Raw genomic sequence first — 20,551 nt, 5'->3', positions numbered from 1 at the left:
AGGTCATAAATAAACAATACACGAAATTTTCCAGCTGGATCTCCTTCCCTGGCTGGCCGCGAGAACGAATTCATCGAAAAAAAGCTGCTGTCAATCAGAGGCAGAGACTTAACGGTTGCCAGAGGCTGCATTGGCCTTTTTAATTCTTTCAGTAATAGAGCTCTCTATGAATGTATAACCGCCTATACACAAATCAGAGTATTTATAATATGTACACACACATAATTTAATTAAAAAAAAAATCCAGCGTGTTTTTTTTTCCTTTTTTTTTTTTCCCTTCTCCCTTCCCCAAGGAGAATATCACACCTGCCTCATTGGGGAAGGGACCAGGTGTGCCAAGATCATTTTTTTTCTTCCTTTTTAAATTTTTTTATTTTTCCTGCAACAAATATACAATAAAATATATTGCTATGTACACGGCTCTCCCGGTCAAGCCACAGAGGCGGGGGGTCTCCTTCCAAATTTTAGCAGGAAGGAAGGGAGGGAATTGAGAGGGAAAATAAGGTGGGTTTTTTTTAAATTATTGCTTTGGGCAGAGGACGTTGGGTTTGGGGGGGAAGAGGGGGCAGTCACCTGTTTGGGCCAGGGGGAGACAGGGCGTCGCACCTGAAAAGCAAAGCAAAAATTGCCTTTTGAACTATTGCTATGTGGGAATTCGGCGAAGGATGCAAGAACGAAAGGACCGGCCTTTATTTATTATTATTATTATTCTGTCTCGGAGGGAGTGGGGCTTACTTCTTCACCACAGCCCACCATTTTTTCCTGGGTTTGAAGGCAGGTTGCATGTGAATGAGGCAGATTCCCCCCACCTCGGAGACCCCAACTCTTTCCGCATCCCGTTTATTATTATTATTCAAAATTATTGCTTCAAAGGGATGATCTGGGAGGGGAAGGAGAGAAGGAGGCAGATGGTAGGAATGGGGCAGGGAAAGGCGGAGGTGTATCCCTCCCCTGAGGTTGCACACCAAGGCAAAATGAGGGGGGGGGGTTGTCCCAGGCCTTCCCTTCTTCCCCTCCCCATGGTCTAAACCCCGAATTCCTGGAGCCATAACTTCCCACAATGTCTTAAGGTGCTTTGGATCGGGGCAGAGCCCGAGCATAGGAACAAAGAGACACCGGAGGGAAGAAACCTAGGCAGCAGGAAAAGACCCCCCCACCCAAAACAAACCCACAGGGACGTTCGGCTGGGGTTCCCCGACCCAAACGAGGTTCATTCTCATCTGGGGTGGGACAGCTCCGATTCCCCCCCCGCCCGCCATCCTGTAAGCTAAAGAGCCCCGTCTTCGTTTCACAACACTTAACGGCTCAACACTGCTGGCGTTACAGGACCTAACCTCCTCTTCTCTCAGCCTTGGCAGCTAGAAGGCTGGACTACAACTCCCAGAGTTCCTCCGCCTGCATGGATTCTGGGAGTTGTGGTCCACCCAGCTGAAAGTGTGCTTGCTGGGGGATTCTGGGAGTTGACGTCCACCTAGTTTAAAGCATGCCGGCTGGGGGATTCTGGGACCCCCATCTTAAAACCATGTTGCCTGAGGAAATCCGGGAGTCAAAATCTCCGCCCTTCTCTTAAAGCAAGCTGACTGGGGGATTCTGGGAATTGAAGTCCAACCCCTCCTCCCCTTCCTGCTGCCAAAGAGGAGAAACCTTGTTTAATCCCCTTCCCTGCACCCCACCCCGACTTCCCCATCAATAAAGGAAAATTAAAAGTATGGCTTCCCAAATGTTTTGTCCCCGTCTCCACCAACCGCCCCCCCCCTCCAGGTGTCAAATCAAATCCGGGGAGGTTTGCCGTGGTGCCTGCGTTGCAGTGATGGCGTTTCTCCGCGGTGCGTGAAGCTTGGGAGGCGTGGAGGCGACCGCGAGGTTTGCATATGGTGAAATGCATCTTAGCAGCGCGATAGCCGCGGGCGGGAATTCAGAGGGTGGAAGAATCCGCATCCAGGCCTCTGCGGCTGCTGGTCTCGGTTGCGCGCTTCGCACCCACTCCCCAACCCCCACCCTGGATGCCTGGGCTCCCCCACCCTCCTGAATCCTGACCCCCTCCCAATTCTCAGCCTCTCCTGCCTTCAGTCCATCATGGCTTCCAACATCTCCAAGAAGAGCTTGTGCATCGGGGTTTTGCCTTCCAGTTTCAGGCTGTAGAAATGGTGCAGGACCCGGGTGGCGGTTTGGCGCAGGAGCGGGAGGGTCAGCAAAAGGCGGCCGGCGCGGCGCGGCTCCTCGGGGCGCCGTGAGGCTTCGTACTCCAGCAATGCCTCGTGGAGGACGTCCCGGAGGTGTTGCACGGCCGCCATGTCCTCGATATGAACGGAGTCTGGAAGCAGAAGGGAAGGCAAAGGGGTTACAGGAATTGATTGGAACTAGAACTCACCGTCTCCTGGTGATTGGCCCAAGTTAACCCAGTGGGCTTTCATGCCTAAGATGAAACTAGAACTCACCGTCTCCTGGTGATTGGCCCAAGCTAACCCAGTGAGCTTTCATGCCAAAGGTGAAACTAGAACTCACTGTCTCCTGGTGATTGGCCCAAATTACCCCAGTGGGCTTACATGCCTAAGTCGAACTAGAATTCACCGTCTCCTAGTGATTGGCACATATTAACCCAGTGAGCTTTCATGCCTAAGGTGAAACTAGAACTCACCATCTGAGTGGCCCAAATTACCCCAGTGGGCTTACATGCCTAAGTGGAACTAGAATTCACTGTCTCCTAATGATTGGCACACGTTAACCTAGTGGGCTTTCATGTGTAAGGTGGAACTAGAACTCACCATCTCCTGGTGATTGGCCCAAATTAATCCAGTGGGCTTACATGCCTAAGTGGAACTAGATTTCACCATCTCTTAATGATTGGCACATGTTAACCCAGTGGGCTTTCATGCCTAAGGTGAAACTAGAACTCACCGTCTCCTGGTGATTGGCCCAAATTAACCCAGTGGGCTTTCATCTGTAAGGTGAAACTAGAACTCACTGTCTCCTGGTTTCTAGCTAGGCAAGCCCAAGCCTCTTCTCGGAGCTCACCTGAGTTGGCAAGCGCCAACGCCTTCAGCAGCACATATTCCTCGCGCTCCAAACGTAGCGCCCGGTATTTCCGCACCAGCTGGAGGACCACGCTGCTCAGCTCCAGCAGTCCCGCCATCCGGGCCGCCTCTTCGTCGAGCGCAAAGTCTTCCGCAAACACAATCTCATCTTCACAAGGCAGCGAGCGCCAGGCGACGCCAAGGAGTAAAACTTCCAGCCAGACGCTCTGCAGGACGGACATCTGATCGGCCAAGGACAACGCTGGGAACCCTGAGCCGGAAGAAGCAAGCCAGGAATATTTGTGTGTGTGCGTGTCTGTGTGAGACTTACAGGGAATCTTCGACATATGACCACAATTGAGGCCAGCACTTCTAAGCACAACAGTTGCTAAGTGAGTTTTTGCCACAGTTGTTAAATGAACCGCTGCGGTTTGTCAAGGGAGTAACATGGGTGTTAAAACGAATCTAGTTTCTGTGTTGGCTCTGGTTGTCAGAAGGCTGCAAAAGAGGAATTACGTGACCCTGGGACATTGCAACCGTCGTAAATATGAGTCAGTTGGCAAGCATCTGAATTTTGATCCTGTAACCTTGGCTGCATAAGTGTGAAAAGTGGTCATAAGTCATTTCCCCCACTGTCATTGTAACTTGGAACGGTCACTAATGGAATGATTGCAAGTCAAGAAAGTGCCAATTTACAGGCAATCATTTTAGGATATTTCTAAAGAATATCTCTCTTTTTTCTTTTAATTTTAACTTCTAATTTAAAATGGCAAAGAATTAAAACAGGGCTGTGTGTGCAAGAAAGCAAAATATATATATATATTTTTAATGGAAGGCTCTTTTAACAGGTCAGGATTTGCAGGAAATGGAATAATTAGGTAATATTAGGGCATTAGAAAATATTCCAGTCCTCATTTCCTGGATTTGCACTGCTTTTCACTACTTTAGTGGCCCTTTTGGAAGATCTGGGCACAGCTAGTCTTCAATTTATGATGGCAGTTAAGACCAGAATTTCCATGGCTATGTAAAGCGGTTATAAAGCCATCCTATTTTATCACCTTTTTGTTGGTTTTTTTTGGCTCCGATCCTTAAGTGAATCCCTGAAGTTATTAAATGAATCAGGTGATCATTATGTGAATCTGGTTTCCTTCCCACTGTTTGTCAGAAGCCGGCTGAGAAGGTCACAAACAGGACGCTGAAGCCGCCGTAACTCCATGACAGCGCCCAAATTTTGCTCCCTTGACCGTGTGCGATGGTCACAAGTGCAGGGACTGGTCGTAGGTCTCCTTTTACACTGCCCTTCACGTGGTCGCTAAGCGAGACATATCATAAGCCTGGGACGGCCGGTCTAGGAAAAGAGATTACCATCGAGAAATTTCATGGGTTACCTGGTATATTTTTGGCCCAGCCGATGATGACCACAATTTCCCGGTCGGCCAGATCACACAAAGTGCTCGCGGCTTTCGCCGGACCCTCGGGAAGCGCCGGATCAGGCATGGCGTAGAGTTTCTCTGGTTCGGCGACCAACAAGTGTGACACCATTGTGTTCATCGGCGCTGCTCATCGGAAGGAAGAGAAAAAGGATTGGGTTTTTTTTCCCAGTAGAAAGAGAGAAACAAAAATAATGAATAATGAAAGGAGGAGAAAGGGGGAAAAAATCGAGGAAGCGAGAACAAAGCTCCAAGTCCCCTCTTTGGATTTGTGTGTGTGTGTGTGTGTGTGTGTGTTGACAGTAATGTTGATGATTAAAAATGAACTTATTTTGTGATTTTTTTAAGCGCTTTGGTTTTCTCTCTCTTTCTTTCTTTCAACCTTCCCTCCCTCTTTCCTTTCTTCTTTTCTTTCTTCATTCCCTCTTTTCTTTTTCTTTTCCTCTTCCTTCCTTCCTTCCCTCCATCCTTTTCTTTCCTTTTTTCTTTCCTTTCTTTCTTTCCTTTCTTTCCCTCTTCCTTCCTTAACTTTTTTCTTTTCTTCCTACCCTTTTTTCCTTCCTTCCTTTCCTTTTTTCCCTTTCCTTCCTTCCTTCCTTTCCCTTTCCTTCTTTCTTCCTTTTAAAAGAAAGAGAAGCAAGGAACTGTCCAAAGGCAAAAAAATCTTGTCCAGGATCACCCTGGATCACCGCAGATCCTGGGACGGGTTTAGCAGGTATGCCAGCCAATCCTGCTTAAACAAACAATGGTTTGTTGGTTTGTAGCCAGCCAGAACAGCCAAACTCCAAATCTGGCCAGCACTTATATATATCAGGAGGCGGCAAATACATTACTCCTTGCAGCGTCTCACTTAGTAGAATCCCAAAACTGAGGTTTCTGCACCCCACAAATTCTGGGGGGTAACTCAGCAATCCAGGGAGCTCACCTGACTTCTTGGCGGTAGCTGTGGCAATCTGTGGGGTCACAAACGTGCTGGGATAGGGGGCACCTTCCATCTCTGGCCGGCGCTTATATTTCTGGCGACCCCCACGAACCCGATCAAGGCGAACCCCTGAAAATTGGCAGGAAGAAGAAGAAAAATTATGGCTCAGAAGAAAATATGTAGTTTCATCCATTGCTAAAGGCCAACATCCCCTCGTGCGTTTCTCAAACCATCCAAATTTAGCCTCAAAACTTTTACCATTCTTACGCCTCCACCCCACAAACCCTTCCTTCCTTCCAAGGTAACACCTTGGATTTAGCGGTAGCATTGGCGGGGGGGGGAAAGAAACTCTTGTTATGCTCAGAGGCACTGTCTTCAGAATTCAGCACTCAGCTAGGGCAAAGCACGTGTGTGTGTGCATGTGTGTGTGTGTGTGTGGTTTGAAAACTCCGGAGCCTGGGAAAATTTGCCAGCCAAGACTTCCCCTTCTTCAGCAAAACGAGACTACTAACGGGTGGGGCTGCATTACAACTCCCATCGTCCCCACCCATGGCACTGTGGAGGATGGGGGTGGTTCTTCATCAGCTGCTTGTGAAAACCGTGGTTGGAAAGGCTGTGGGGAAGAAAGAGAAGGCAAGGGGAGGAGGGGAAAAGGAGGGAGGGAGAGAAAGAAAGGAGGGAGGGAGGGAGAGAAGGAAGGGAGAGAAGGAGGAAAGGAAAGGAAAGGAAAGGAAAGGAAAGGAAAGGAAAGGAAAGGAAAGGAGGGAGGGGAGGAAAAGAGGAGGAGAAGTAAGGAAAGGAAGGAAGACAAGGAAGGGAGGGAGGGAGAGAAGGAAAGGAAATGAGGGAGGGAGGGAGGGGAGGAAAAGAGGAAGAGGAGAAGGAAGGAAAGGAAGGAAGACAAGGAAGGGAGGGAGGGAGAGAAGGAAAGGAAAGGAAAGGAAAGGAGGAAGGAAGGAGGGAGGGATCTGTTTTCTTTTTTTCTTTTATGTAGCTCTTTACTCTAGTGTTCAAATATTTTTAACTTTAAAAGTTAAAAATATTAACTTTTTAAAAAAGGCTTCAAGCAGAACTGAAGTCTAATTCAAAGGAAAAATTGAGGAAAATTGATCACTAGAAACCAGTTGATAGAGAGTTTTATGTTATTTGACAAGAATGGCACAGCATCATTAATTGCTTGGGATTGCCTCTTTATTTTACCACATTGTTACGCCTTTGGTCCTTGAAAAAAAAATTAATTAAAAAAAAAGCAACAATGAAGATGCGTAAAAATATTATCATAAAATTGAAAGCAACAAAATCAAGTTAGCAATGCAGCTGAAGCCAGAGACCAGAGAATGACACCCCAAGGAATTAAAAACAAAATAAAATTAAAGTTATCCCAACTCTTTGCTCAAAAGTGTGTGTGTGTGTGTGGGAATTCCGCAGCATTCCCAACAAAGGAGATCGTGGGATTCCCATCTCTGGGATTTAAGCCCCTTTCCCCTCAAAAGTACCTTCCTTCAGCATGCCCACGCGCAGGCACTTGGTGAAACGGCACGCCTGGCAGGCTTTCCGCCGACGTTTGGTGATTTCACACTCATTGGTGGCCGGACAGCTGTACTCAATGCTCCCTGCAGGACAGAGCAAAGCCAGGCATGTTAATCCACCATAGACAGTCCTCGGTTTCCAAAGGTTCATTTAGTGACCTTCGAAGTTGCAACAGCACTGAAAAAAGCGACTTAGGACTTAGCTTTTTTTAAATTGACTCTTTCAAAGGTGTGTAAATGTGGTTTACCTCTATGTGTCCGTTGATGGCTAGTTATTTTTTTAAATTATTTATTTAGTACAGGTAGTCCTTGACATACAACAGTTTATTTAGTGACCGTTCGAAGTTACAACGGCGTTGAAAAAAGCGACTTAGGACTTTTTTATATATATATATTGATTCTTTTGAAGGATGTGTAAATGTGGTTTACCTCTATGTGTCCGTCGATGGCTAGTTGTTTTTTAAATTATTTATTTAGTATAGGTAGTCCTCGACATAGAAGTTTGTTTAGTGACCGTTCAAAGTTACGACGACATTGAAAAAATCGACTTAAGACTTAGCTTTTTAAAAATTCATTCTTTTGAAAGGTGTGTAAATGTGGTTTACCTCTATGTGCCCGTAGATGGCTAGTGGCTAGTTTTTTTTTAAAAAAATATTTATTCAGTTGGGTCATGAAACATCTACTTTATCCTCGCTGTACAACAGTTTGTTTAGTGACCATTCAAAGTTACAATGGCACTGAAAAAAGGGACTTGTGTCTGTTTTTCACATTTATGACCGTTGCAGCATTCCCAGGGTCACAAGATTGAAATTCAGATGCTTGGTAACTGACTCGTATTTATGATGGTTGCAGAGTCCCAGGGTCAAGTGATCCCTTCTTGCGACCTTCTGACAAGCAATGGGGAAGCCAGATTCACTTAATAACCATGTTACTGATTCACTTAACAACTGGCCCAAGTATGGTTGCAAAATGGGACAAAACTCACTTCAATGACTCACTTGGCAACAGAAATTTGAGGCTTAATTGTGGGCCATAAGTTGAGGTCTACCTGTAGTTTGCTCAATCTGTCCTACGGGCTCAAAAGCAACATAAATTTAATTACTGAATAGGCTGACAACGGGATAAAGGCGCTGTAATTTGCCTGTGAGCATCTTAACTCTTTCACAACAGGGCAAATAAAGTTTTTCAGATAGCTTTTATTGTTCCTATTTTATAATCCCCGCTAGCACTATGGAACAACGCCCACTCAAAAAATCTGGTTTCTTCCAGGCTGACAAGTTTTAAAAGGAAGACTTTCTTTGGATCAATCACTTTTAACTCCTGGAATTTCCCCTCCCGGTTTGTGAAGCAACCAAATTTAGCATTGGAGAATTTTTGAAACATTCCCAGTTATTTGTCATCATTGGGCAGAGAGAGGTAGTAAAGCTAGCAAAGAACGTGGGTTTACAGCCAGGCTGTGCAAACCTAAAGTTATTTAATGCCTTCGTACTCAGAGATCATGTTTCAATAAAAGGAACAGATTTGCATTCGATTTCTTCTTTGGGTTTCTAAGAATCAAGGGAATTTTAAGAGGTTTCCAGGTTTGGTTTGGCTTTCTAAACGTGAAGATGAAAATTCAAGGGACGCCCTAAAGGAGGCAGCCCTCCCTGTTCCTTGTTTCCCATTTATTTCTGATGTTTGTATCTACAGAAATTAAGGACTTCGTTGTAGGTATGTGAGTAACGTTTAGTAATACCATTTGAAATACACAGAGAGTCCTCAGCTTACAATGGTCTGTTTACAACTGTTGTAAGCCAAGGACTACGGCAGGAAGAGGCTCCCTTACACATTAAATAACAGTTTTTTTCATAGACTCATAGGGCTAGAATGAGACCTTAAGAGGTCTTCTAATCCAACCCCTTCCCTAAGCAGAAGCCCCGATTCCATCCCAGACAAATGGTTGTCTTGAGGTGCTTCATCCATGGAGGTTTTTCAAGGAGAGATGGGACACCTACTTCTTTGAAATGAGACAGGGCAGGGGGGTGGACTAGAAGGCCTCTGAGGTCCCTTCTGCCTCTATTCTGATTGATTCATCTCCCTTTAATGACCCCATAATCCCTTATGGGGTGGAGTCTGGGCCACTGAATGGAGCGGAGTGTTTGAATGGCCGGATGCCCTTCCCTGTCACCAGTGCCGAGTTTTGTTCAGCAAACAATATTCTCCTCAGGCCCAGAGAGAGAGAGAGAGAGAGAGAAATATCTGCCTCTACTTAGGATCGAATTCACAGCCTCCTGATGGTGAGGCGAGAGCTCACCTTCTAGGCCACTGCACTGCTCTCTATTCTAGACTAGAGGACCTCCAAGGCCCCTTCCGGGGCCATTCCTGATCGATTGATCGGTTGCTAATCTTCCCTTTCCGAGGAGAATTTCTGGCGGGTGAAAGGAAGGAACGAAGGAGGTAGGGCCTTTAAGCCTAGAGCCAAGAAAAGGGAAGGACTGACCTTGGATCGTTCGCTTGAAGAATGCTTTGCAGGCTTCGCAGGAAGCCACCCCGTAGTGGTAGCCCGAGGCGATGTCCCCACAGACCAAGCACAGCCGCTTGGGCATCGTGTTCAGCATGTATTTCCCCCGGCCGGGAGCTTCATCGGGGTCGTCGTCGTGACGTCGGCGGGAAGCTCCCGTGCCGGCTGGTAAGGTGCTAGCGGTCTCGAGTTCAGCAGGAGCCCCGCTGGTGCTGGTGTCGGAAGACCCACTGGGGCTGTGTTGGACCAGGCTGTCGGGTGAAGCCGGCTCGGTTTTGATGAAGAATTCCGTCCGACGTTCCCGGGAGGACATGGCTGGAGAGAGCGCTCTGTAGGAAGGGACGATAAGACCAGGGTACAGTCAGAAGGGGGTGGGGGGAGTAAAGGGGCTATTTGCACCACTTGTTTAGCTGGTCAGGGTTGAGATGAGGGTCCTTGGTGGTGGCGGTGGGGCGGAGGAGGTGGAAGATGAGGAGGAAGACGACTGTGGGGTCCTTGGTGGTCTCTGATCTTGGTGGTTTTTCTTGCAGACATTTCATGACCCAACTAAATTACATCATCAGTGCTAGAAGGGAGTGGAGATTGCAGGGAGGAGGAGGAGGAGGAGGAGGAGGAGGAGGAGGAGGAGGAGGAGGAGGAGGAGGAGGAGGAGGAGGAGGAGGAGGAGGAGGAGGAGGAGGACTGTAGAGTCTTTCATGATCTGAGCTTGGTTGTTTCCTTACAAACGTTTCATTACCAAGCTAGGTAACATTATCAGTGCTATTAAGGAGTGGGGTTTGCTTCACCCAGGTTAAAGGCCAAGTTGCACTCACAAGACCCACCCAGTTTGGTCTGTTCATTCATTTTTTGTCTTGGGGGGTGGGGAAGCCAGCTGGATTGAGTACCTCATCTCAGACCCTTCTCTTGTGCGAACCCCAAAACCCCAAGTTTAGTAACGCCACCAGCCAACTTGATAACGTCACCTCCCCCCCTCCCAGTTCCTTGTCTTATGTGAATGCAGGAACCCTCAAACCCTTTGCGGTTTTACGACCGCAACTGAGCCCACATTTTTTTTCTTTTCGTTGCTAAGTGAGACTGCTAAGGGCATTTTGCCCCCCCCCCTTGCTACAGCCGTTAAGTGAACCACTGCAGTTGTTGAGTTAGCCACCCGTTGTTAAGCAGATCCGGCAGAATCTGTCAGAAGGTCGTAAAAAGGGATCCCGTTAACCTCCGGGACACGGCAAACCGTCATAAATATGAGTCGGTTGCCAAGTGTCCGAATTTTGATCACATGACCATAAAGGGGGGGGGGGTAGGAGAAGACGGTCGTAAGCCTGAGAAATGGCCATAAGTTTCCCTTTTTCCTGTGCCATTGTAACCTCAAACAGACGCTGAACGGAGGGTTATAAAGTTAATAACGCAATAATAACGTAACCTGTTATTAATCTTAATTCCCCAGTTGGAAACATACATCTATACCACCAGATGAACTGATTATCCAAAAAATAATGTCTTGTGCCGAGATGGATAAATTAACTCTGATGTTACAAGAAAAGGAGGAGTCTGAATATTATAGGATTTGGGAAAAATGGTATGACTGGATTGAGCTAAGATTAGATAGATAGATGATAGATAGATAGATGATAGATAGATAGATAGATAGATAGATAGATAGATAGATAGATAGATGATAGATAGATAGATAGATAGATATAGATGATAAAGAGAGAGAGAGAAACAGAGAGAGAGACAGAGAGATAAGAGATAAGAGATAGAGATGAGAGACTAGAGATAGATAGAAAAAGATAGATATGGATGATATAGATACAGAGAGAGAGATGATAGAGACTAGATAGAGATAGATAGATGATATAGATGATTGATGATATAGATAGATAGATAGAGATAGATAGACATATATATACTATATAACTGGATGATGAAAAAATTAATGATATGCAACATATAGGTGAAATGCTTACATTCGCATAAACTGCATATATTTGTAAATAATGCACAAAGTAAGAGTATAAGATGAATGCCACAAACCGTTAACGTGAAAATATTTACACTTTTTGTTTGTTTTTAAAGTCATAAAAGATTAATAACGTTTATTTTTTTTTAAAAAAAAAATCTTAATTCCCCAAATTGTGTACCTTATTGATTGGGAAGAGGCGGGGGCATATTTCGAGGTCCAAATTCAAGGGTAAAAATGGAGGGGGGAGAGGTGAAGTCCTGCAAAACCAGGGTGACGGGCACAGCAACCTTGCAAAAAAAAGGAAAAAAAAATCCAACCCATTCCCCCCAAAAATCCTTCTGATAATTAAACCAACCGAGAAGCCGTCCTTCAAAAATTAGCCGTGACTTTAATTTTGCCAGGTTTTCAGACGCAACACAGCCTCTGCGGTTGAGGAGGGGGGGGAGGAAGAGGAAGGGGGGGGCTGGGGGGGTGAGCTGGAACGAGCCCCCCCCTCCATTCCCCCATCTTTCCAGCTGACTTCTGTGCCCCTCCGTTCAAGCTAATCGGACCCTGAATCTGGAGATCCCGGCACCCAGCCAGGAGAAGGAAGCGGTTTCAAGGTCACTCCAGGGAGATCCTATCAGGCATGGCGTGGAGAGGGAGGGGGGAGGCAGGAATGGAAGCAGACTAGGTCATCTCGGGTGCCCCCTCCTCTTCTAGCATTCCTCCCAACTTCCAGGGATGCAGCCCCCTCCTCCTGAAGATTTAGGGATTCAATCTATCCCAGGCTAGGGTGAAAATCTGCCTTCTTTCTCTTTTTCTTTCTTCCTTTCTTTTCTTCTCTCTTTCCTCCCTCCTTCCCTCTCCCCTCCTCCCTCTTTTTCTTTCTTCCCTCTCTCTCTTTCATCCCTCCCTCTTTCTTTACTCCTTCTCTCTCTTTCCTCCCTTCTTCCCTCCCTCCCTTTTTCTTTCTTCTTTCCTTCTTTTTCTTTCTTCTCTCTTTCCTTCCTCCCCTTTTCTTTCTTTCTTTTCTTTCTTTCCTTCTCTCTTTCCTCCCTCCTTCCCTCTCCCCTCCTCCTCCTTTTCTTTCTTTCCTTCTCTTTCCTCCCTTCTTCCCTCCCTCCCTCCCTTTTTCTTTCTTCTTTCCTTCTTTTTCTTTCTTCTCTCTTTCCTTCCTCCCCATTTCTTTCTTTTCTTTCTTTCCTTCTCTCTTTCCTCCCTCCTTCCCTCTCCCCTCCTCCTCCTTTTCTTTCTTTCCTTCTCTTTCCTCCCTTCTTCCCTCCCTCCCTTTCTTTTCTTTCTTCTTTCCTTCTTTTTCTTTCTTCTCTCTTTCCTTCCTCCCCATTTCTTTCTTTTCTTTCTTTCCTTCTCTCTTTCCTCCCTCCTTCCCTCTCCCCTCCTCTTTCTTTTCTTTCTTTCTTCTCTTTCCTCCCTCCTTCTTTATTCCTTCTCTCTCTTTCCTCCCTTTTACCCTCTTCCCTCCCTTCCTCTTTCTTTCTTTCTTTTTCTTTCTTTCTTTCTTTCTTTTTCTTTTCTTTTTCTTTCTTTCTTTCCTTCCTTTTCTTTCCTTCCTTCCTTCTTTTTTGTTTCTTCTCTTTCCTTCCTCCCCTTTTCTTTCTCTTTCTTCTTTCTTTTTTCCTTCCTCCCTCCTTCCCTCTGTCTCTCTCTCTTCCCTCCCTCCCTCCCTCCCTCCTTCCTTCCTTCCTTCCTTCCTTCCTTCGGTAGCTATGAAGCCATGGTCTAGAGACAAACCATAATCAGTTGCAAGCATAACTTTGGTTTGGCCCCAGCTGGCCCTTTCCAGACAAGTCAGCCAACCTGCTTCAGTGTGTGTGTGTGTGTGTGTGTGTGTGTGTGTGTGTGCATGCGCGCACGCTAGAAATGGGGGTGTCGCAGAAAGTTGGCCTCAAAAACAGAGATCGGGGAATCCCTTTTCCAGATTTAACTAGAGATTTTTTTCGAGCACGTTCCCTCATAATATTCTCGTTAAAAAACTGGGGAGGAAACGCTACCAGCCATTTTGTTTGTGTGGGAAGAGGCAGCTCTGCGGCACTGAGGATGGGTTATAGAACTCCGGATCTCTTCAGACAACCTACAAAACTGATTTCAACGATATTTTATATATATATAAATATTATATATATATAATATATATATATAGCCATTTTTGCCTTTACGCAGCCGGAGGGACCTTTGTCCTCTTCCAATCTCTTTTTCCCTACGCAACGGAGGGCCAAAGTAGAATTGACGCAAGAGGAGGGGGGGGTTGTTTTGTGTGTGTGTGTGTGTGTGTGTGTGTGTGTTTGAAATTCGGTGCTTAGTCAACTTTCTTCCATCCTTGAAGGGGTCCCGAAAGGTTTGCCAAATCTTTCTCCAACTTTGCACTTAGGAAGGAAAGTGGCATTATATAACATCCCTACACCCCTCTGCATGCAGTCTCCAATCCATGACTCAGGGAAGCTGCAAGGCCTATGTTTTACACACACACACACACAAACACACACACACCCACATTCACACAAGGAGTTCCTCTGGGGCTCCGCACCATTTGCCCAGCGGCTATAGGACATGTGATCTGTTTGCAGGAATCATTTCTCCTTTAAAGTCACCCTTGGTGACCTTTGACCTCCCCGGGAGTTGATTCCTGCGGGTTCCTCCCCCCCAACACACACACACACACACACACACACACACACACACACACACACACACAGAAGCGGGAGAGGGAGCATGTCGAACTTAAATTGCACTGAATTGCAAAAGGCTGCTCTGCACCCTGTCTGCATTCACACGTGTCTTGGCACCAACTGGATGTCAGGGTCAGGTCAGGGGGGGGTAGGAGAGGGGGGGGCTAAGGGGTCACATCCAGCTGTCAGAAGCAGCCAGCGCTGGACTCTCTCCAGGTGACCACGCTGTGGTGAAGTGGGGTGTGTGTATTCTCCATGCAACGCATTCTTTCCCACCATGTGCTTTCTTCCAAGAGCGTGCTGGGTGTATGCGCCTGTGTGAATGCATGTCTGGTCCTCCCACGGACCTCCCTGGCACCCAATGCCCCCTCTCCTCTTGCCTGCACCCGCCGCCCCCCCCAAAAAAAGTTGCAAGTGACAGTCCGTCCTCACGCATGTCCAGAAATGTCTTCTCTATTTTTCTATTTCAACCTCTCTTTCTCTCTCTCTTTCTCTCTCAACCTCTTTCCCTATTTCTTTCTCTTTCAATCTCTCTTTCTCTCTCTCTCCTTACAATCTCTCTCTTTCAACCTCCCCCTTGCTCTCTTTTCCTCCCAATCTCTCTCATTTCTTTCTCTTTCAATCTCTCTCTCTCTCCCTTTCAATCTCTCTCTTTCTCTCTCTCTTTCTCTCTCTCCTTACAATCTCTCTCTTTCAACCTCCCCCTTGCTCTCTTTTCCTCCCAATCTCTCTCATTTCTTTCTCTTTCAATCTCTCTCTCTCTCCCTTTCAATCTCTCTCTTTCTCTCTCTCTTTCTCTCTCTCCTTACAATCTCTCTCTTTCAACCTCCCTCTTGCTCTCTTTCTCTCAATCTCTCTCTCTCTATTTCTTTCTCTCTTTCAATCTCTTTCTCCCTCTCTCTTTCAATCTCTTTCTCCCTCTCTCTTTCAATCTCTTTTTCTCTCAATCTCGCTCTCTATTTCTCTCTTTCAATCTCCCTTTCTCTCTCTCTCTCTTTCAATATCTCTTTCTCTCAATCTCTCTTTCTCAATCTCTCTCTCTTTCTTTCTCTCTTTCAATCTCTCTCTCTCTCTCTTTCAATCTCTCTTTCTCTCAATCTCTCTCTCTCTCTTTCTCTCAATCTCTCTCCCTATTTCTTTCTCTTTCCATCTCTGTCTCTCTCTTTTTCTCTGTCTCTCCTTTCAATTCTCTTTCTCTCTCAATCTATTTCTCTCAATCTCTCTATTTCTTTCTCTCTTTCAATCTCTCTTTCTCTCTCTCTCTCTTTCAATCTCTCTCCCTCTCAATCTCTCTCTTTCTCTCAATCTCTCTCTCTCTCACTCTCCCTATTTTCTCTCTCTCTCAATCTCTCTCTCTCTCTTTCTCTCTCTCTTTTCTCTCCCTCTCCTTGCGCCAGGGGCGCCCCCTTTCCGCCTCCTTACCGGCAAACCCCACATTTGGCCACGATCTGCCGGCCCTGACATCCCAACCGGGGGTGGGGTGGGTGGGCCAGACCCGGGAGGCGACCCTCCCTCACCCCCTTCCCAGGAGTCCCGGCTTGCTGGGGAGGAGGGAAGCCGGGAAGGCGCTGGGCTCCCTCCTCTTCCTCGCCCCCACGTGTGTCCCCCTCCCCACTCCGCCCGTGGGACACCCCCTCCCATGCCCCCCTCCTGGATCTCCTCCCCACCCCAGCCGCTGTCCCCGGCCCGGCCCGGGCGGGGTCTCTCCTGCAGCCCGGCCGCCACCCCCCCCACCTCTCCGCCTTCCCAGCTCCGGGATGGCACACTGACCTTGGAGCCGCGGACCAAGGGCTCGGCGCGGGGGCTGCAAGGCGGGGGCGGCCGGCCGGGGTCCCGTCGCTGGGCCGCGTCCGGACGGGGGGGGCGCTCAGTGGCCCCGCCAGCCGGGAACCGGGCGGGCCATGAGTTGGCGGAGCTGCGCGCTGGCCCCCGGCTCGAGGACACAAAAGGACATCGCAGCCCCACTTCCTACTTGGCTTCCTCCAGCTGGCGGCGGGGGGGCGGGGCCTGGGGAGGGGTTATGCAGAGCAGGGGCGGGGCCCCGGACGCACGCACGCCCCGCCTCCCCTCCCTTCCCTTCCCCTCCTCTCCCCCTCCCCGGCGCGCGGCCGCCTCCCTCTTCCCCCCGCACCCCCGCACCCCTCCCCGCACGCGCCTGGAGCCGCCGGAGGAGTCTCGGCTCGGTCTTGCAATGGGAGAGAGAGAGATGCTTAGATAGATTAGACAGACAGATAGATAGATAAATAAGATAGATTAGATAGATAGATAGATAGATGGATAGATAGATAGATAGATAGATAGATAGATAGATAGATGATAGATAAGTAAAATAGATTAGATAGATTAGATGGATAGAATAGATAGATCGATAGATAAGTAGATAGATAAGTAGATAGATAGATAGATAGATAGATAGACAGAGATAGAGATAGATGATAGATAAGTAAAATAGATTAGATAGATTAGATGGATAGAATAGATAGATCGATAGATAAGTAGATAGATAAGTAGATAGATAGATAGATAGATAGATAGATAGATAGATAGATAGATGATGGGTAGATTAGATTAAGGTAGATTAGATAGAGATGGATGGATGGATGGATAGATAGATAGATAGATAGATAGATAGATAGGTAGATAGATAGATAGATAGATAGATGGATAGATGGATAGACAGAGATAGAGATAGATAAATAAAATAGATTAGATAGATAGATAGATAGATAGAGACAGATAGACGTAGATAGATGATAGATAGATAAATAAGATTAGATAGAGATAGATAGATAGATAGATAGATAGACATAGATAGACATAGATAGATGATAGATAAATAAGATTAGATAGATAGATAGATAGATAGACAGACAGATAAGATAGACAGACAGAGATAGATAGACATAGATAGATAAACAAGATTAGATAGGTAGGTAGGTAGGTAGATAGATAGATGATAGATTAGATAGATAGACAGATAGATAGAAAGATATAGATTGATAGATGATAGCTAGATAGATGATAGTTAGATGATAGATAAATAAGATAGATACATTAGATAGATGATAGATTAGATAGATAGATGATAGATAGATGGATGGATGGATGATAGATTAGATAGCTAGACAGACAGATAGATAGATGATAGATAGAAAGATATACATACAGAGCAGAAAGATATGTAGATGGAGAGAGACAGAGAGATGTGTGTGTGTGATAGAGAGATAAAGAGAGAGAAATGATGGGGTAGATAGATATGATATAGACAGATATTGATTCAAAAAAGAGGAAGAATGGACGGAGAATAACTGCAATATCTGTATCTCTACCTCTATCTTTGCAAGAATCCACACAGGCTGGGGAATTCTGGGAATTGCTGAGGTTGAGCCACCCTAGCTTAGGTGATTCAGACTGAGAGGTGGCTCTTCATTTGTTCCAGAGCAGGCCCTCCGAGCTGAGGATGATGGGATTTGTAACCATCACATCTGAAGATTGCTAGCTGGTTTCCTGCTCTAGGCTCTTTGCAGTCCCAACATTGGCCAATAGAGGTCGCACTTCCCTCAAAATGGACAGCCCCCTATTTTATCCAATGGCAGAATGAAAAAAAAAATAAAAATAGGAAAAAATATTCATTAGTTTAATCTTTCCCACAGTCTGGAATTTGGCACCACGTTTCCAAACTCTGAAGAAAAATTCCTTGTCTAGTTGCATCATCCAACCAATTTGTAGGTACAGTTGGTCCTCAATTTACGACCCCAATATAATAAAAATATAGAAGACCCCTCACCCCCTGGCAATTATCTTTTTGACCTTCTGCCAACCGGACAGTGTTTTAGGTCAATAAAATCCCACACCACTAGACTAACAAATAGTTTCGTTCCCTGGGCCATCCGAACCGCAAATAAATACAAAGTCACTACCTTATTAAGATGTGAAAAGATGTGAAATCTCAATATCCCATTCAGATGTATAATAACATATTACAGTACAATCCATCTCTTGTGTATTATACTGGGCTAAGTGTTACAGTCAGTGTTGGATGTATATTTTGTGTATATTCGTAGATATTGTACTCTCAAATTGCAAATGGAGACGTGGGTACTCTATCTTTCTTCATTTTTAAGTGCTTTGGTTTTATTGTATTGCGAACAATTGCTGGGGTGCATCCACAGTTTCATTGTACTTGTACAATGACAATAAAGTTCTTCTTCAATTGAGCCCAGAATTTATGTTGTTAAGTGAGAAACTTGTTCACTGAGTTTTGCCCCATTTTACGACTGCAACCATCATAAATGTGAGTCAATTGTCAAGCATCTGAATGTACATCACGTGACTATGGGGATGCTGCAGAGGTCATAAGTGTGAAAAATGGTCCTAAGTCACATTTTTTTCAGTCCGGTTGTAACTTTGATCACTAAACAAATTGTTGTACGTCAAGGACTACCTTTATTAAAGTTTTTTTTAAATAGCCATCGACGGATACATAGAAGTAAACCACATTTGCACACCCTTGAAAAGAGTCCATTAAAAAAAATCCCAAGAAGGAAACCAAAAGACCTTTGAGTTTAGTTTACTTTACTTTATTGTCATTGCACCTCATACAATGAAATTAAATGCTGTCTTCAGTGTACAATTTATGACTATAAAAATAAAACACAAAGACACATCCTTCACATTGAATTGAAAACCCCTGATATTGCATTAATATTGCACTATACAGTAGAATTCAATAGAGTTACTGCCCTGGGATAGAAGCTGTTTTTCAGCCTGTTCGTCCTTGTTTTTATTATCCTGTACCCTCTTTGTGTGTGCACACATGCGTGTGTGTGAAGAAAGAAAGTCACAAGTAGTGTAAAAGGCAGAGCCAGAACAGATGCTGAAAGTCTAGGAGAGGAAAAATGAAGTTAAATGTGACTTGGCATAGGGAGATTTTGGCTCATCCGGACCGTTGGCTAATGGCTTGGCATTTCTGCCCCACATTAATCCTGGATTCGAATCGATCGATTGGCAGACACAGAGAATTTTGGGGCATGGACAGCAGAATTTGCCAAGGGCTTAGCTGCTTATACAGCAACCTAGGTGGACCGCATCAGGGTTAGGTAGTTGTCCAAGAGACAAGGCTATCCAGCCCAAAATAAGTGTCAGGAAACTCTGGCAAGGTCTGAGTTCAGATCCTGCCCCCAGACGCAGCCTTCCGATGGGTTTCTCCCACAAGGGATGATCAGTTGCTCTGATCCTAGCCAGGGGATCGATTACAGATGAAAAGATGGCCTGAAGGGTATGTTGGTGGAGAAATCCTGTATGGGATGTGAGAAGGTAACTTCGACATTTTTTTGCACTTTTAAGAGGAGTGGGCTTCAACTCCCAGAATTTCCCTGCCAGCATGCTTTAAGATGGGTGGACTTCAACTCCCACAATTCCCCAGTCACCTTGCTTTAAGATGAGTGGACTTCAACTCCCACAATTCCCCAGTCACCTTGCTTTAAGATGAGTGGACTTCAACTCCCACAATTCCCCAGTCACCTTGCTTTAAGATGAGTGGACTTCAATTCCCTAAAAATAATTAAAGAATCGTCCAGAAATTTGAATTAGCTGAAACGTGGTACTAAAATCTGCAGGATTTTCTCACAAACCAACATTCAATACAGCCAGAAAGTCAAAGAGAAAAACAGTAAAAAAAAACCATCCAGAGTTGGGAGAGTTTGATGTCCAGGCTCTGAAGCCGACATCATGGTAGTTCCCAAAACAAACAGCATTCAGAAGACATGTTTTATCCAGAACTCCATTTATCTTTTTCTGAACTTGTACAATCTGTTAATCCTAACCAACCAGTCCTTTGGTACCCAAAGCAGCCACAAAACCTGCAAACCCCCAAACCAGGCTCAAAACTAACCCAGATCCACACATTTGGCAAACCCAAATACGACCTGGTTGTGTGAACTAGGCTAGGGAAACAGCAGGATTGCGAGACTGTCGTTTAAAGGCAGAAACAACCAGCATGGGAGTTTATGAAGGATGCCAAGTTTTTAATTTCTTTCATTCCTGACAGAACTGGCTGGGGCCGATGGGGTTTGTAGTTCTGAAAAAAACCCTTTTTGAGAACATGGCCTCAGAGGAAGGAATGCTAGCTGGCTCCATTCAGTGTATTGCTTATTTTCATTTCTTCCTCCAATTAAAAAAAATAAGATTTATTTTTTTTTTTTGCCCCGAAACAAGGCAGTGCTTGTCGTCACATAAGTGGAAATCCCCCAAATTGGGTCTAAAATTATCCAGGTCTCGCTTGAAAGACCAGCAAAGAGGAGCCATCAATGGTGGCTCTGTGTGGCAACGTCGTGTGGCCGGAAGGAGGCGGAGGTGTAGTTGGAAGGCAGAAGGGGAGATGCTTGCGAAGGTTGCTAGTGGATGCAGACCAGCTGAGGAGCTCCAGAGCAGGAACGAGGAGGGCCCAGGGGCCACACAAGGTGCCTTGCAACTTGGCTTTGTGTGGTTGTGTGGTTGTACAGAACACACAACACACAAACTCTCCCTGG

The 20,551-nt window shown here is 45.9% G+C and overlaps 1 protein-coding gene across 1 annotated transcript; it reads right to left on the bottom strand.

Moving 5' to 3' along the window:
• Nucleotides 1–113: 113 nt before the first annotated feature.
• Nucleotides 114–16,016, bottom strand: ESRRA (estrogen related receptor alpha). The gene is made up of 7 exons (XM_087914139.1): nt 15,792–16,016; nt 9,375–9,724; nt 6,863–6,979; nt 5,370–5,495; nt 4,403–4,570; nt 3,016–3,285; nt 114–2,314 (listed from the first exon to the last, which is right to left on the bottom strand). Exons 2-7 carry the CDS (start codon nt 9,706–9,708, stop codon nt 2,067–2,069), a joined length of 1,263 nt encoding a protein of 420 aa, XP_087770265.1. The 5' UTR covers nt 9,709–9,724; nt 15,792–16,016; the 3' UTR covers nt 114–2,066.
• Nucleotides 16,017–20,551: the final 4,535 nt, after the last annotated feature.

This window comes from Pseudonaja textilis, chromosome 16, assembly GCF_049901715.1.
Source record: "Pseudonaja textilis isolate UNSWEBS1 chromosome 16, rPseTex1.2, whole genome shotgun sequence".
Classification (NCBI taxonomy): Eukaryota; Metazoa; Chordata; class Lepidosauria; order Squamata; family Elapidae; genus Pseudonaja; species Pseudonaja textilis.
The sequence above is the reverse complement of the archived record's forward strand: the minus strand, read 5'-3'. Positions and strand labels throughout refer to the sequence as shown.